Raw genomic sequence first — 17876 nt, 5'->3', positions numbered from 1 at the left:
CTGGCTATTCAGATACTGGGTCATTTACCTTGGTTTTCTATTTAATGTTAAGCTGAGTTTTAAGCCATCCACGGCGTAATCAGCATTTTGGCTTTACATTTGTGTAGATAAATTGTATGGAAAGTTCAATTAACTAATTATGTACCCACAGTGAGTCATAACAGCCCTGTAATTCAGAACTGCAGCAGTCTGACCATGGCCAGAGCAATTCTGTTTGTGCTTTAGGGGATGCCAGTCACTACACTGGCTCTCTGAAATTGGCAGTTTTGGTCAAAACAGGAAGATTTGAGGCAAACAGAAGAGAATTGAATTGATATTTGGGGAATCATTTGAGTATGGAAGCCAGCCACCGGTTTCAGAGATCATTAGAGTTTTGGAAGCCTGGGATGAGCAGGAATTTTTCAGAAATGAGGCATTCAGAGAGGAACCCCCTGAGCAAGGGCATCTCATGAAACTCTTCACCATCACTGTCCTCCTTGGGTTGTGTTTTCAACCCACTCTGAATAAATTTCAGTCTCCCAGTACATGACTGCATGGCTCTTTATGATTAGTTACATTCAAAATCAGAGTTGTTGGGGATTTTCTTCTTTTTCTCTATTTTTGTGAAAGGCCATTTGTAAGTATGTGCATTGTCAAACTGGATACAACCTGAGCCAAAACTCTGGAGTGTTCACTCCAGAAATCTGGATTTGGTCAAGCACATTTCATATCTGCATCCCCCTGATTTTTACCATCTCATCCCCTCTTGAAGCATCAATAGTAGTTAGTAAAAATCTCACAGAGCTGGTCTAATGATCCCTTCAAAATGAGCAGGAAATAAATTACAGCAGGAACCACACTAGGTAGATGACATGATTTAACTGAGCTGTGTCCCTGAAGAATTAGTCTGGTGATTATGGGAAGTGTCTTTTTAAATGAGGTAATTTGAAATTAAGCCTCTTTTTCATATCTACTTAGCACAGTCTATTGTTCAGCGTTGATGGCTCAGGTTGGTATCTGATGTTTAAATCAGCATTGCCCAGAGTGTCTCCTGATGAGTTTAAAGTGATTTGAGACCCTTTCATTCTTGAATGCTACACTGGCAATAAGATTTGGAAGCAGAGTGGTTAAAATGAGTTTTTCCACTGCTAAAACATATATACTGGTAGTTATTCAGAACTCCTCAAAAGAGAAAATCATTTAAAAGATTGGAAAGCTGAAAATAACCCACCTTGAGAGACTGGCTGCTGTTCAGAGCATGTTCCCTTTGCCCTCTGAGGACATTCCCCAAGGATGTCCCCCAGACCAAATGATAAAAACGTGTTGGGGAGCAGAAATGCAGTGAGAGCCTGGGCCCTGTGCCCTGTGCAGCTCACCCAGGCAAACAGGCAGCAGGGAATTCATCACTGAAACAGAGAGAGATTTGTGATTTCAGTTTTTCAGGGCTCTGCCTTTTACACTCTCCTGACAGAAATCTTTAGGGGTCCACTGAAATATCCCATTTATCCCAGTAAATTCAGGTGACATTATGTGCTGGTATGGGTTTGGGTCATGGTTGCTGACAGGAACAGGTGTGTTCTGGATGGGTGAGGACACAAAGAGCTAGAGGATGATTTTTATTTTTATTTTTATTTTTATTTTTATTTTTATTTTTATTTTTATTTTTATTTTTATTTTTATTTTTATTTTTATTTTTATTGTCATTTTTATTTTTATTGTCATTTTCATTTTCATTTTCATCATCATAGTTATTGATGTTATTTATTGTTGTTATTATTTTTTTTATTGTTATTATTATTTTATTGTTCTTGTTCTTGTTATCTCTCAAGGCTGGTGAATAAGGCCCAGATTTTCCAGCAGCTGGGTGGACAGGAAAGTATCCAAGTGTTGTCTCCCTCTTGAATCTGAGGATGAATTCAGGATCAAGCCCTCATGCTTCTGCTTGGGTAAATCCAAATTGTCTGAGCTCTGCCAGCCATTCCAAAATGCAGTTTTTTGCTCCTGCAGCTGACTGAGGCCAGCTCCTCTTTGTGCACTGGATGTGCCCAAGGAAAAGAGAGGAAGCTGGAGCTACCCAGGGATGAGGTTACAGGGAAATTACACTCCCCACTCCAAACACACAGAATTCTCACAAACCATTAAATGATTTTCTCTTCTGCTGCACACTTTGTGTCCAAGCTGTCACAGCAGTCGTGCTCTGGAGTTTGAGTGAACCTTGGACTTTATTTTTAGCTTGACAGCCAGAAATCAGGCAGCTTACAGCACAAATTCACAAATCCTGAGCTCCCAACACTGGCTGTACATGTTGCACTCCCATTATGTAAAATAAAGCAATTTATAACCACTGGCAGTGGATACGATGCTTGGTGGGCTGGCTGTATTTGACAGGCTGAAAACAGCTGCTTTCCAAAGGAACAAGTCCTGCTCCATGATCCTGTGTCAGAATCTTCCAGAATCAGTTAGATCAGGTTTAAATTCTGGGTTTAGCCATTTTAATCTGGAATGAAATCCATGGATAGAAACTGCAAATTTGTTTGTCCTGCTCAGGTTTTCTCTTGTTACGAGAGAAATGCTTACCAGAAATAATAAATCCATGCACTTTTTTCTTCTGAAACACTGTCAAGGTGTAATTATATCATGATTTATTTTACAACATCAAGACTAGGACTTGAGATATTTACTCAGGAAAAAATTAGGAACCACAGAGAATAATCCATCATTCACAACTAGAGAGCTGAAATTCCTTCTGTGTCCATTTAGCAGACTGAGTACAAAATAACCCTGTTATTGGGACCTCTGACAGAGGCAAAGAGTAAAACTCAGGCTTTTTGATTTCTAATGCTGAGCCTTATTCATGCACCTCATCCTGAGTAACAGCCACAAACAGCAGTCCAGGCTTTTTAATGCCAAAGATACAAGGGATTAGTGGAAATAGTAACAATTTGGGGCCCAAAAAGCAGTTATATGGCATCTTGTTGGTTTTTGGTTGTTTTTTTGTTTTTTTTTTAATAGATCTCCAAAAGCTTCCAGATGTGTAAGATTCAGTTTGGGTTTTGGTGGAGGGATGTGCCACTGATTTTTCCCTGTGATATTTCCCTCTTCTCCTGGCCCTGCTGGGTATTCCTGATGGATTGCTCTCCCTCCTGGGTGTGCTTGCAGATCCCAACCAGTCTCTGCAACTTTGGATGCAAACACAAAACCTTCTTATGGCATTTAACTGTGTGGGGAGACAAAAGTGCATTCCAAATCCTCAATGGTTTCAGCATAAAAAAGTGCCCACCACGGAGCTGTAATGGATGGGAACCAAGCTGATTCCAGAGAGAACAATCAGTCTGCCTCTGGAAGAATTATCCCTCTTTTCAAGCCTGAATTTTCAAGTAACTGTAGATCAGTATGCAGAAAATTATTTTTCATATCTAATTTATGTTCTCTAAAAGGATCATAAAATTCTCCAGATTCTGCTTCTTGCAATTTCCAGCTGCCTCAGGAAGACTGAGAATTGCCACCATAACTCTAACTCTTGATATGTGTTTAGCTAACAAAACACTTTGTTACATCACTCCAAAAGCCTTGGCATGAATAGTCAATTCTTCAGCTTCTTTATTCGAGTGAATGCTGAGCTCAAAATTATAAAATACAACGGAATCAGCGTCAAACAAAATGGTTATTCAATGAAAATTCAAATAACTGAGCAGGCAGATAACCTGAATCACAGAATGAGGTCAGCTGCTGGCATGGAATTCATTCCTGTTTCATCATTTCATCATTTCAGTTGGTTCTTGGGGTTTGTTTTGTAGCCTGTTAAAATGAGATGTGCTTTTGTCGTGGTTCTTGTCCCCTCAAAACCAGCTGAGCACCCTCACACCGCTCATTTCAGAAGTTACACACTGAATCTGAAGCTGGTTTTATTCATTTCAGTGGAGTTATGCTGGTTTACATCAGCTGGGGATATAACAGCCATTTCTTTGGATTTTCCACCAATTCCTGCAAATCCAATGGTGAATGTGAATGAAATGTCTGACTGTGTGGGGTTTGAGATGTGCTCTGTGAGGGAGGACTCTCAGCCCCAAGTGCCAAATACATGCAGGTGCATTTTGGCCAAAACTCCCTGGAAACGGTGCTGTTCATGTCTTTGATTTTGAAATGGAACAGTCACTGAAATGAGAATGTTGCAGTAAAATTGAACAGATCTACCTTCTGATTTGGGGTCTGTTAGGAAAGTTACTTTCCAATGGAAGAAAACCCCAAATCTGTCGTTTTATTCAGACTGCAGGAGATACTAATCTTCCAAACTGGCTTTTTGCAAACAGGAACATCTGCTAAGTTCTTCCTCACAGCTTTTTTTTTCCTCTTGTTCCTCACAACAGAGAAACATTTTCCAAATTTTCAGTCCAGCATGAGCTCTGTCATCTCACTGCAGGTCAAATGTAGTCTTTCCTTGCCTCTCCTTCCCTAAGAAATTCATTAGGGAGCCATAGAAGAGCTGATAATTAGCTGTGAGGGACTCGCAGCAGATGTTAAATATTGTAGCACTGATAGTTTTGTACTTTGAGATCTGAAATGCTGGAAACCTCATTCATTACTGAGGAATGGCTCTTCTCCTTCCCAGGGACCAGCTAGAGGAATTCAGGAGATAAGTTAGCAAGTGAATATATGAGCTGATTAATAAAAATTCCACACCAGCCCTTAGCCTGGAGTATCCTGAATTTAGAGCCAGCTCAGACTCTCAATTGTTTAAGCAACAATGCTTCAAAACTGACCTGAAACTACAAATCCAGGAGGCTCCTGGGCTCCCTGAGCGCTGGCTTGGCTCGTGTTTGTCAAGAAGAGGAGCCAGGCAAGTGGGACATGCAGGAGATGGAGAGCAAAGCCAAGCAGAGATAAAAGGAAGAAGGGCTTTTAAGCCTGTTGTAATTTGCCTGATCCCATAGAGAGGAATGTTCTTTATTTCGGATAAGCAGTGTTAACATTTTCCTCCTGCAGATTACCACGGCGTGGCTTGCCAGCCTGTGCTGGGTCCCAGGCTCCAGGGAGAGAGAGCTGCCTGCTGCCAAACTGACAAGGAATATTGAAATTCATTAATTCAGGAGGTCAGAGCTGGTTCTGCAGCTGAAGGGGAGGTTCTGTGCAGCCCCCAGTCCTGCAGCATCCTTTTCCTCACAGGTCACTGCATCCCTGCCAGAGCTCCCCTGGGGCACAAAGCACCCAGTGCCAGCTGCTGGGGCCAGGCATTGCCCTGGGAAAGCTCTGAATTTCCAGGTGACCTTCCCAGCTGCCACAGCCCCTCCACGGAGGTGCCTTTGATCCCAAGGAAGGGCCTGGCCCTATCCATACCCATTAGGATCCCTAATTTTAGCAGCTGCATCTGTTTAATTGGGACTCTCAGCAGAAATGGGAGCCTGGGGGCAAAGCAAGACATCACTCAGATATGAATTGCAAATGTTTTAAAGCTTCCCTCTCTCCTGGATAAAACCTTCCAAGGGCTGTGATATTTGTGCTGCTCCCATTCCAGGTCGGTCTCCTGCACTTGGATAGGAAGTTTCTTCCTCTGCAGAGAATATTTAATGGATCTATACAAGAGATCTACTTAATATGTGCCATCTCTTTGTCGTACAGCAGGATAATGAACATCTCTCAGAGCTACTATAGGTATTTGTACATTTCAAAGGTTATTTTAGACCATTTTCAGAACTTTCTGCATGAGTTGAGGGCTAAACTCCTGGGATTCTTTCTGTTAATAGCTGTCAAAAGTCCTTTAAGTCCTTTAAAATCTCTTTACAAGGTCCAAAACCTTAAGCATTTTGTGGGAGTTTCTCTGTGTTTTATGTTACTAAGAGCTGTATTTATCATTGTCACTTTTTCCTGTTTACCAGTCCTGAATGCCACTGGCATTGCAATAGAGAAATTGAGAGATGCTGCTGAAAATGTACTAAAAATAAAAGGCAAACCTGGTGTAAGATTGTGCTGGGAGGTTGGCTCTGCACTCACCATCTTCCTCACATAGAAAACCTTAACCTTTTCTAAATACCTTGTTAAATTTTCACTTCTCACAGCATTTTGTCAGTGGTTTGCTGACAGCTCTTCAAATTCTGCAAACCCCTTCAAACAAAGCCTTTTCCAGTTGTGCCAGCCTCTGATCATTGGTGCAACCAGAGAGTTTTCTGATTACTATTATTATTATTATTACTATTATTATTAGTATTATTGCTAAATTGTAAAAAAAAAAATAAATTAACCCCACCAGTGCTTCTTGATCCCTACTGTTCTGTACACATATTTTTTAGAAAATTAATTATTTTTGAAGAGGTAAATGGGGAAATATTGCTGTTGGAAAAAAAAAATATCACCTTACCAAGCCAGCTTTTGAGAACCTGGGAATCCTTTTTCCTGAAAAAGAAACAAAGCATTTCGTCCTACTTTTCTAGAGATTAGCTTTTGTTTAATCTTCCAATCTTCTGGCATCCTGAATCACTGACTACTCTAATAACAACATACTACTTAATCCTAATGAAACATGTAGTGATAATTCAGCCTAAGAAACAATTGGTGTTTTACTTTTAGCTGCCAGCTAAAAGCTTAAGCTAAACTTTCTGCTTTTACACACAAAAAAAAAGAAATTTGTGGGTGTTTTTTTCCTTTTTTTTTTTTTCCCCAGTGAAATCTCAAATCATATATTCCCAGTTATTACAGGCATCTTTATCAGAGATGGCCAGCTCTTATTGTGTTTTATTTTATATTCTCTTAGAGCAAACTGAAGATCTACCCTTCCACTTTGACATTTAACAGGTAAGAAAAGAAAACCTGTTAATTACAGGCGGTGTTCACATCTGATTTTGCTGCACATAAATCACCATTTGTTGTGTTTGGAAGGAAACAGCTGTTTCATGAAAAGAAAAAAAAATATCCAGGTAGAAAAAGACCTGCAGAATGTCATTAATATTGTCTGGTGATAATAAATCACTCTCCCTTCTTCACCTTCTGCATGGCCTGTGAGCTCCTGTGAGCACACACCTGTCCTCTCTCTGCAGGTACCACACTCAGGGCAAACTTTGCTGGCCCTGCAGAGAAGGAGTGAAGAGCAACCCTGGCTCAAACTCCAATTCTGTCATTTCAGCAGCTCCATGTGAAACAAAACCCTCCAGGCTGGGCTGGGGTGATGACCAAAATCATGTTTGCTCTTGCATGACTGACTTGAATCCTCCTTTGGTTTTGTGGTTAGATTTTTAATCTGGTTTAATTTCAGCAGAGATTAATCTGCAGAGGAAAGGCTGAGGTCTAAAGATCAATTCATTTTGTTCTTTCTTCCCACCCACCTTTTCAGGAGTAATTTGTTTGCCTTTCTCTCAGCTTGCACACATTGTATTTGCATTTGTAGATGATGAAATACTTGACTGATTTTTAATGCTTCTGTAATTTGGTCCACTTGTTCTCATCCATGGAAAGAGAGGTAATTTGTTTCACCAGGAGCTGCCAGGAAGCTTTTCAGCTCTTAGCTGGAGCTTCCCTTCTGGAAAGGCACACATCAATAGCCAAGTCTATTTGCTGCTTTCAGAGTGAGCTCATTGTGAGGGAGGGCTGGGCCTGAGCTTTCTCTGCTCTTGATGCTTCTGAAGTGTGAAAGGAGACAGTATAAAGTGTGTGACAAAGCCTTACTCTTCTAAATAGGGGCAAAAAAGCCCCGAGTGTGCCTAATGCAGCATTCTGCTGCTGCACTGTGTCCTGGGGAAGTTACTGTGCACTTTTCCTCCCTCAGGAGATTATCTTCACACAAAGATAGGTGTTTGGATGAGTGCCAGCTAAAGCTTTTCCCTTTTTTCTTCTGCCTTTTTGGTTCTCTTTACAGAGAATTAGATCCCCAGCAAGAGAAGAGAAATCTCTGAGTTAATTAATCAGGCTTGGGGTGAGGGACAGCCAGGATCATTATCAATTATTAGGGGCAGGAGCAGTTTGGCATTGGTGGGGAATTCTGGCTCCTGGGACTGAGGGGTCGCTGTGCTGGCTGGCAGGAGCTCAAAAAAATCATCTTTTCTGTAGAGAATTCAGGCTGAAGGAAATGAGCTGGGTTTTCTCTTTCAGTCTTTAAGGTTAGAACCACTTTCTCTTGCGTTATTTGTTGGCTGAGGGTTTCAGGTATTCCTTCTGAGTGCTGCAAGAAAACATTTCATACAAGTTATCTCTGCCACGAGACACTGAGGGCTTTAATTAACCCAGGTTTGAATGATCTGAATGTAGAGGAAAAGCAGGCCTGAGCTCCAGCGTGCTGGGAGCTGCCCCAAGGCCTTGTTTTGGTAGCTGAACACAATTCCTGCTCCTTCCAGTCCTATTTACAGCTCCTGTTTCCAACAGGAACCCTGGACTGATTAAAGTACCTGATGCCACTTGGCTGGCAGCTGGAGTAGGTGATGTGCTGGGGCAAACCATGCTCTGGGGATGAGCTTTTCCCCTGAATTCCAGCTGGGAATGAACCCCTCCACCTGCAGCTAAAGGCAAGCACTGCAGGCAGGTGGTGCTCTCTGGATAATATATGGAATAAACACACCTGGCTCTGAGCTGAGCTCAGTTTGTTAGAGTGTGGTGCTAATAATACCCAGGATATGGGCATCATCATCATCATCATCATTATTATTATTATTATTATTATTATTATTATTATTATATACTCATTCTCTTCAGAGCTAGACTCCTTGTAGGTCCTTGTGATGGAAATTTTAAACATTTTATTTTATTTTTCTTCCCTTAACAGCAAGATCCATTCCTGCCCTCTGGGTAAACCTGAATAAAACTTAACATTCATTTGCAATCTTGCCTTCATGCCAAGCTACCCAAAGTCTTTTATTGTTCATTTCACAGCTCTCAGAACCTCAGCACCTGTAAAATCTCGAGCCTGGTGAACGATGTCTGTAGTTAGGAATGAGTGCAATGCTCTGCTGAGCCTGGAAACGTGTTCAGGTTTATGTGGCTTCTGCTGCTTTGTCATGCAAAGGAGCTCAGGGATTTGTTCTGGCTTCTGCTGGGGACCATGCAGAGCAAAACTCAGGTGGAAGGAGGTTACAGGGGTGGGAACTGAAGACAAAGGAACAGCAGAGATCTCGAGGTGACTCTGGTGTAAACCTGAGCATTTAGGTTACCAGAAGAGTCCAGCTGCTGACTGAGCAGGAAACGAGAAAAGCTCAAGTTGCATTTGTTGGAAATGTTGTTGGAAAGCAACATGTAATGATAGGACAAGGAGGAAAGGCTTTGGACTGAGAGAGGGGAGATTTAGGTTAGACTTAAAGAATAAATCCTTCCCTGTGAGGGTGGGCAGGCCCTGGCACAGGTGCCCAGAGAAGCTGGGGCTGCCCCTGGATCCCTGAAGTGTTCAAAGCCAGGCTGGACGGGGCTTGGAGCAGTCTGGGACAGTGGAAGGTGTCCCTGCCATGGCAGGGGTGGCACTGGATGACTTTTAATATCCCTTCCAACCCAAACCAGTCTGAGTCAGCAGCAGGGTGCTCACAGTCTGCTCTGGGGGTTTCATGGGCCAGAGAATCTTTTTGCCAAGTTCAGTGAACTCTGATCTGGTAATTCAAATATTAAAAGCTGTGAAATAAGAAGGGGACCCTCACAGAGACCTGATTGGGGGCCCTGTTTGGCCCCAGTTTTGGGTTCAGATCTGTTTTTAAGAGAGTTGGAAAGCAACCCCAGGAGGGTGAGCACATCATCCACCCGTGTGTGCTTCATTTCCTCGAGAGGCCGGAGGAGCAGGAGCACATCTCAGCACTGATGGTTTAACATTGGCTGAGCCCCAGAGCGCTGTTCCTGCAGATTCACTGCGCTCACGGGGACATTGGGAGCATCTGGTGATCAGAGACTTCCTCAGTGATTTCCTTCAGTCAGTAAAAGTCACCCAGAGGCTGGGCTGGAGCGGGGCCAAGGCCAGAGCACTGAGGTTTTGAGGAGTGCAACTGCAGGTCACAGCTGGGATGGGCCAGACTGAAAAGTGCCTGCTCTGGCACTCTGGAATTGCTGATCCTCCTACAGCCAGCCGAGGAAAAATGGATGGTCCCCATGCAGCACAACAGGGGAGGGAAAAAAAGGAAAGGGAAAGGGAAAGGGAAAGGGAAAGGGAAAGGGAAAGGAAGGGAAAGGGAAAGGGAAAGGGAAAGGAAAAGGAAAAGGAAAGGAAAAGGAAAGGAAATGAAATTGTAATTTCTGGTGGGCAAACCCACAGGTTTCATGAGGAAAACCCCCCATGAGTCCACATCCCTGTAGACCTGCTTCCCTACATGCAAGCACAGGACCTTGGATGGATTTTGGCCGAGTTCAGCCCTGTGGAGAGTGCTCAGCTCAGAAGCCTCTTGACTTACCCACCACATTTTACAAGAGGAAAACTTCCCAAGCTATTCTAAGCTTGATTATTCAGCAGAAAAGCAGTGATGAGAAATGAGTGCTGTATCTGCCTGGTTCAGCCTGCTCGTCCAGGACTTTCTGGCTGCGTTCTCTTGCTCTCTGAATAAAAACCAGGAGGATCACATAAACATTGGCAGGGTGCTTTTTAGCCAGAGCTGAGCCAGCAAACCGCTCTGTCTGTGCCAATTTCTCTCTCAAAATGAACGTGCCCTTGAGGAGCAGGTTCTGCACCTCCTTCTAGTTATAAATTGAATATATTCTGTCTCATACACAGGGACACAAGTATTGCCTAATAGTTTACAGGTTGGGATATTCTCTGCTGTTGGTGACTCTTTGGTGGACCCCTTTTCTCTTAGCTGGGAACAAGAACAAATCAAGAATTCCGTGGGGTTTTTAATTTCACTTTCCCACCAGAATCAGCCATCCTGGAAATCTTTGAAGACCTTGTAAAATTCCCTCCCTTTTGGAAATGCAAGTGTTTGGAAGTATTCTGTATTATATAAATATATATATAAAATATATATTATATGTTATATGTTATATATTACCTGTTATATATTACATGTTATATATTACATGTTATATATTATATGTTATATATTACATGCTATATGTTACATGTTATTTATTATATATTGTATATTATATGTATAAATTATATTTTATATATGTTTGATATATTAGATATATAATGAGCTGTTAGTGTTCTGTATTATATATATGATAGATATTAGATATATGATATCTATTAGGTATATGCAGTATATTTGGTAAAGCTACACTGTTCAGTGGTAGGAATAAAGATAAAAATGTTATGCAAAGGCCTGAGGTTGTGTCTGGGTTTATGAACAGTTTGCAGGACTCACAGTCCAACAACTCTTGTGAGCCTGGAGCGTTGCCCTCGGTGGTGAAAGAAAGGCTGATCTTTCTCTTTAGCTTGCTGATGGACTTTTTTCACATTTCAGAGCTGCTCAGTGCAGGATGAGGCCAGCAGTGAACACACAGCAGCGATGTCAGAGTGCTCACAGCCTCCTGCTGCCCTTGAGCTGGGCTGAACCCCTGGAGTTTGGGATTTTGGGATTTACACCCAGATTTACACCACATCTGGGCTGCTTTTCTTCCCATCTCTGCTGTTCCACACTGAGATAGAGGCAGGCAGGGAGAATCATCTGTCAGAATCTCTGCTACTTCAATAAAATGAAGTATTGTAAAGCATAAAATTTAACTGCCTTATCATAATATTTAGTTGCACTTCTGGGATATTTCTGTGCACTGAGTGATCGAAGCTCTGTAGACTTTCAAAAAGCTGGAAGCACTTAGCACAGGAATTATCCCAGAACCTGCAAAGATGGGCCTTTAACTTGCTGTTATTTCAATAAATAGGATGAAAGCCCAGCAAATTTATCTACTGACATATTTTTGCTCTTTTGGGAGATAATTTGAAACTTATTTTTCTTCTGTGGAGTGTTCTCTTCAATATTCTTGCTCTAAAGATTCATTTCTGTGAATTTTCATTGTTATTTGGGGTTGGGGTTTCTTTTAATGCCACTTGTGTAATGACACAGAGAAATGGACCCTTGTTACAGTTTTATTCAGAAATTCATCTTTCCTGGAGTTTAACATTTCTCAAACTCTGAATCCCTTATGGGATAAATCTCTTTGACCTTCAGTTTTCCTCAGATATCTTTGTATCAGCATGAAATGAGTTTAATTTGTTTAAGCATGCATGCTCACACCCTAATGAGCTGATAGTGTTATCTTGATCAGCTCTGGAAATGACTGCTCTGAATCCTGCCAGCCTCATTCCAGGTATGAACCCTTGCATCTGGCTTGGAATTGCAGATGAAGTGTGTGGTTTCATCCTCTTTTTTCTAAAAATATCCTCTAAAAATCTAAATTGTGCTGGAGGAATGTATTCATGAATCTTTGCTGAACTGTGTAATAGTTTTGGTTTTTTTTCTTTAATCATGAGCTCGTAGCTTTTTGCCTCTCAGAAGCATTGAAATTTCCTGGAGTTTGTTGTCTTTGAGCTGAGGTGATTTTTGTGAAATTCTCATATAAGAGACTCTCAGAGGCAGAAGAGCTCTGACTAATTTGGTGTGGAGCAAGACAGCTCAGAAAGCTTTGGGACAGTAAATAAAACATCAGACCAATGCAAACACAAATGATTTGGAAAATCAGATCCTCGAGGCATAAACTTATGATTGTTACCTGCTTTGTTGCTCTGCTGAAGATAGTTCAAAACCAGGGATTTGCAAATGAAACTTTAATTAGAAAATTTTAATGGCTATTTTCTTAAAGGAGGGTGTAACACGCTCTAAGGGCAGTTCAAGAGCTGTTGGTTGAGGGACATAAAAGCACTCTCTTTGTTTTATTAATATTCTTTATTCATGAGTGCAACCCAATTATCTTTAGCATTTCTCACACAGTACCTTTAAGGTGATGAATTTTAATAAGAAATTTCTTTCACTTTGTGGAGCAAAGGAACAATTCCTGATGTGGGCAGGTGAAAACAAGAGAAGCCACGGAGCAAGGGAAGGACTGGATCTGTGTCTGGGGAGGGATGTGGGCCTGGATGCAGAGATAAAGCAGAGATAAAGTGGAACATCAGAAAATGCTCCTACAGTTTGTCTGGAATAAACTGAAACATCCTGGGATTCTCACAGAGGCTTCACTGCCCTGCAAATTCAACATTAATTGTTCCTCCTCTGCTTGAGCTTCAGGCCACAGGGAAATTCTGTATCAGTCCATTTGTTCTTACTGAGAATAGCCTCTGGAAAGCTGATGAAATTATTTTGGAGAAGCTGAAACAAAACCTGTTGTCTCCTCTGACTGGTTAATATCTGGCTGAACTGGAAAGGAAGAAACTTTAGAAGTTATTATGACTTAATTAGATGCATGTCTGGAGTCCTGTGCTAATATATTAAGTCCTAAATGACTTTTTAAAACAGAATTTGCCAGGTATGAAGAAGTAGAGCTTTTCATTAAAATTGGAATTGCTGTTTCAGGATGGTTATGTTTTATTACTGATGGCATGACAGAATGTAACTTCCAGAGGAGAAACACCTGAAGGGTTTTCTGCAGCCCTTCCCTTTTAGATATCTGCTTGATTTTACAGCTGCTGTAGTTATGGCAGGAACTGAGTAGAAAATAATGAAATCTGAGTTAGATTTTGATCCCTCTTGCTGGATCTGCTGCAATAATCTGCTAAAATGCTCCTTAAGCACTTTTGCTTAGTGCTGATAATCCAGGCTGGGTTTTTGTGTGTGTTCCTGTGATGCTGTTCTGGTTGCAGGTCTTTGTTACAGTGCACGAGCTTTGGCTCTTCCCCCTCTGTGAGCATTTCCCTGGCACAAGGGAACTACAGGAACACCAAATTTGGGGAAAATAAGCTTTTTGAGAGCTGTTTTCTACCAGAAGTGGAATGGTAAAGACAGGAGTGCAGGGGGAGGGGAAACACCTCGGTTCTTTCTCTTCATCTGTTTCTTGTGAGCATCATTTCAGATATCCAGGAAAAAAACAGAGTAACCCAGTAAAACAGAGAAATTAGGTTTCATCCTAATATTGCAAATTAAGAACTGGAGCTTGCCCAGCAGATCTGCAGCCTGTTCCTCAGGGCTGGGACTCAGGGAAGGGGCAAGAGCCTCATTGCTACCAAAACCAAAAGTTCACAGGAAGGAATTCAATATTTTCACTAAAATGTGCTGGAATATCTTCATTTTACCCTGCAGAAACCCAACTGCATTTAGGAAACACGACTTTTATATCAGCCTTTTATCAGTTTTAACTTCAACACGTGGCTAATAATTTATTACTTGTAGAAGTAAAAACTGGGGATGTGCTGTACTTCTTCCTCTCCTTGACCTTTTAGGTTTTCATCATTATTTATAGGTCACTGCAATGTATTAAAATAATTTTCTGAACCAAAAAAATTATAAAAAAGAGGGATAAAATCTTTCATGGGGAAAAACACCAGAAGGGACATGCTGAGTGTAATTTCTCCCGGCAGATGTGCTTAATTGATCAAAATAACTTCACAACAGTGTTTGGGTGTGTTTGAAATAAAATTGTTGACCAGTGCAAGTTTTAAATAGTTCTGTTATAATTAATGCATGTCCACTCCCTGAATTCTTTTGCAAGTTGCTCCTAAAATAAAATACTGTTCCCTCAATGAATTTGTGACTTAATCAACCTGGTAAGTTTATGTTAGTGGCTGGATGCAAAGAAGGGTGAAAAGCAAATTTCAGGAGTTCTAATAATAGGCTGAAATAATAAAATACTGAACTTATGAAATTAAAGGAAGTTAATTAGTGAGATAATAACATGTCCACCTTATGTAATGCTTCTCTCCCAGAGGAACTGGTGAAAGTCACAGGGGAGAAACAGCTGGAGGACAGCTGGGAGGTACCAGGGCTGCAGAGAGACCTGGAACAACCTGCAGAACCCCTGAGGAAACCAGAGTTAGGTCAGGACAAAGGTCTCAACCCCTCGGTGGGATTTCAACATCACAGAAAATTTGCATTTAGCCCCTGATCACAAGCCATTCTCTGTGTTTTGTGTCCAGGTCAGACCAGGTGGGAGTGTCTGTGTTGTGTTCTCACAGACTCCTGCAGGCTGGTGTCCACAGCTGGGCTGCAGAGCAGGATATATTCCTGCTTTCCCCCAAAAAGCAGCAGGGTGGGGGTTTCTGCAGGTTCCCACAACAACAGGAGGGGCTGCTGTGCCAGGGGAGCAATTAGAAACCTCAAAAGCGATGTAATGCCTTGGTGAGGGCTGCACAGCGTGGTTCCCCTGGGTGATGGGTGCTGCTCCTCCGCTGTTTCTAGGATTTAGATCCAGGGAAAAGGCTTTGAAGTCAGAGAATCTGGGTGCCAGGCAGCTGAACTGCTCTTTTAATTAAACCTGGTTAGGAAATGATACGATCTTGGCAACAACACTATCTGCTAATTGTAACTGCTTGTTCTGAATTTGTTACTCAGTTGAGTTACACCAGCACTAAATGTTCCTCCTGACATATTTTCCCTCCCCTGGAACCACGATGAATCACTCAGGATTGTTTTCTGTGAGAGCTGGCTCAGCCCAGGCCCTGCTATCAGAGGAGATTCAAGTTAAAATCTGAAATACGAGTGACGGTCCAGATTCTGCTGGAAGTGCAAGCCCTCACTTCCTTGTCAAGCAGTGGTGCTTTGTTTGTTTGGTTGAACTCTGTGATTCAGCACATCCTTGGGCTGTTTTGGAGCTTACATGGGGTTAAACACTATATATTTATATAGATATATATATATATATAATATATAAATATATTAAACTGAGTCAGGGTTTGGATTTCTGTCACTGCCCAGTCCCACCTACACAACAGAACCTGTTGGACATGGAGCTGTTACAAGCACTTGAGCAGTAAAAACACCAATATTTCACCAGATATTTACATTTTTAGAGCCATGTGGCTGGGCTAATTTTGTGTGCAATCATTTTGAACCCATTCCTGAGCTAATAAGGATATTGTTACTTGGAAAAAACAAATCAGCTGCCCTACCTGATTGTTTCTATCTCCACAGTGTGTGTCAGTGGGAGAAGTGTTTTTTTTAAAAAAAAGCTGCAGCAATTCTGCATCAGGATTTGTGTCCAGCAGCCTCCAGTCAGCAGGAGCAAGCACTGGATTTGGCACAGACCAGAGGGGCAGAATCTCAGAGAAATGAAGGTGGCAGCAGCATGCACAGGACCCTGGAGAGGAATGGTTCATATTGCAGACCAGGATTTTGTCCGATTTATCATCTCACTGGGCCTGCTGTAGAGAATTACTATAAGAAAGGAAAAAAAAAAGAAAAAAAAAAGCTGATTGTGAAAAATAAAAAGTCAGATGGACCTGTGCATAAACCAGCAGCAATTGCACATTAAATGGGGCAGATGTAAATGCCTGTCATCTAAAGTCAGCTTGTTCCTCTTGTGTTGGAACATCCCCATGAATAATCTGCTGCAGTTCCTCTGGTTTGAATCATAAGGTCAATAGCAAGATAAGCCCAAGAGATTAATTCCAGTCACGTCATCCCAATTGTGCCAAAAACTGTGCTTTTCTCTACTTCAGCTGTGCAGGAGGGAGGGGAGCAGCTCAACCCCAAGGCTCCCAAATGCCTGCAGGAAGCTGCAGGTGACTGGCTTTGGGTGTCCAGGTGGGAGATGGGGTTTGGAAACCTCCCAGGCTGGGCAGGAGTGGAGCCTGCCAAAATCTGTTCCTGGTGAGAGGTCATTCACTGAGCTTGGCCCCATCACACAGACATGGGGACCTTGGCAAGAGCTAAGAAATGGAGTAATGAAAGCTGGAAATCTGATTAAAAACTAATTTAGGCCTTGATTAATCTCAGTGCTTTAATACATACCCAAAATTGAGCGTGTCAGAGCCCTGGGGGTGTCAAGGGGGCTCTCAGTGGCTGACATGGGCCCTGAACACACAGCTCTGTGCACACCTGTGGCTTGTATGGAGCTCACTGGCCACATTCACACCATCTAAAGGGTCAAATTGTACAAAACCATCCAGTCTACCCTTAAAAGAGCATCGCTGACCTCTGCAAAGCCCTGCTGCTTCCTTTCGGCTGTACATGGGTTTCCCAAAGGGGAATCTTCCACTCCCATCAGGAAATTACTCCCATTGCCTCCCTGGCAATCATTCCCCTCATTCTTTACTATTTATACCTTTAGATACTTCTGAGCTACCATCACATTTAAAAGAGGTCTATTTTTTATCTTTCTTCCAGATAAACCATCACCATTCAACAAAAAAAATATAACACCAAGGCTTTTTGATATGATGAGTAAGCTTGGGCTTCTTTTATTCCTCATTGTTATTTTAAATAGTTATATGAAAAAGAAATTTGAAGACTTTTGCTGTCTAGTATGATATGTTTAGTCTGCAGACCACAACTGCCTTTCAAGCAAATGCTCTTGCAAACAGTATGTGTATTACACAAAGCAGTGCATTTTGGTGGGTACAGGTTGATCGTCTGGCTACAGGCAAACTTTGAAAGCTGTCACATACAGCGGTTTTAAGCTTGTTACTGGCCTTAAATACAGAATTTGGATTTGTATCTGTGTGCCTGGTGGATGAGCTGTGGATACACTGGTGTGAAGCCCTGAAAGAACGTGTCCTAACGCCTGGCCCAGCATACTCACTGCGAGAGCACTGGGAACTCACAGGCAAATGGAATAACGAGTGTGTTTGTGCCAGCAGAAGCTGGTTTGTTTGTTTGTTACTCCTTCACTACTAGGTATTCAGCAAGATGCATGAGTGTCAGAGACAGTTTATTCTGAGTAGTCATAGAGAAGAATGAGCATTTATCATGGAATAAACTCTTGTTTACATTCTCCCAGCCTCCAGCTCCATGGGGATTTTTTGGAGCTGGCTCTGTTGGGTTGGCTGCTCCTTATACCTATGCCAGGGAGAGGACAGCACTGTAACCTGTGTTGTTGCTTTGCTTCGTGTATTTTGCTGATGCACACATGTGCACGTTTCTGTG

At 42.0% G+C, this 17876-nt stretch overlaps 1 protein-coding gene across 1 annotated transcript in view; it reads right to left on the bottom strand.

Moving 5' to 3' along the window:
• Positions 1–16104: 16104 nt before the first annotated feature.
• Positions 16105–17876, bottom strand: part of KCNG4 (potassium voltage-gated channel modifier subfamily G member 4) — a 16747-nt gene continuing 14975 nt past the window's right edge. Inside the window, exon 4 of the mRNA XM_015639549.2 lies at positions 16105–16166. Coding sequence (XP_015495035.1) covers positions 16105–16166 — 62 coding nt within the window. The remainder of the gene's footprint in view (positions 16167–17876) is intronic.

This window comes from Parus major, chromosome 11 (genome assembly GCF_001522545.3).
Source record: "Parus major isolate Abel chromosome 11, Parus_major1.1, whole genome shotgun sequence".
Taxonomy (NCBI): domain Eukaryota; kingdom Metazoa; phylum Chordata; class Aves; order Passeriformes; family Paridae; genus Parus; species Parus major.
This window is presented reverse-complemented; position numbering and strand designations above follow the sequence as displayed.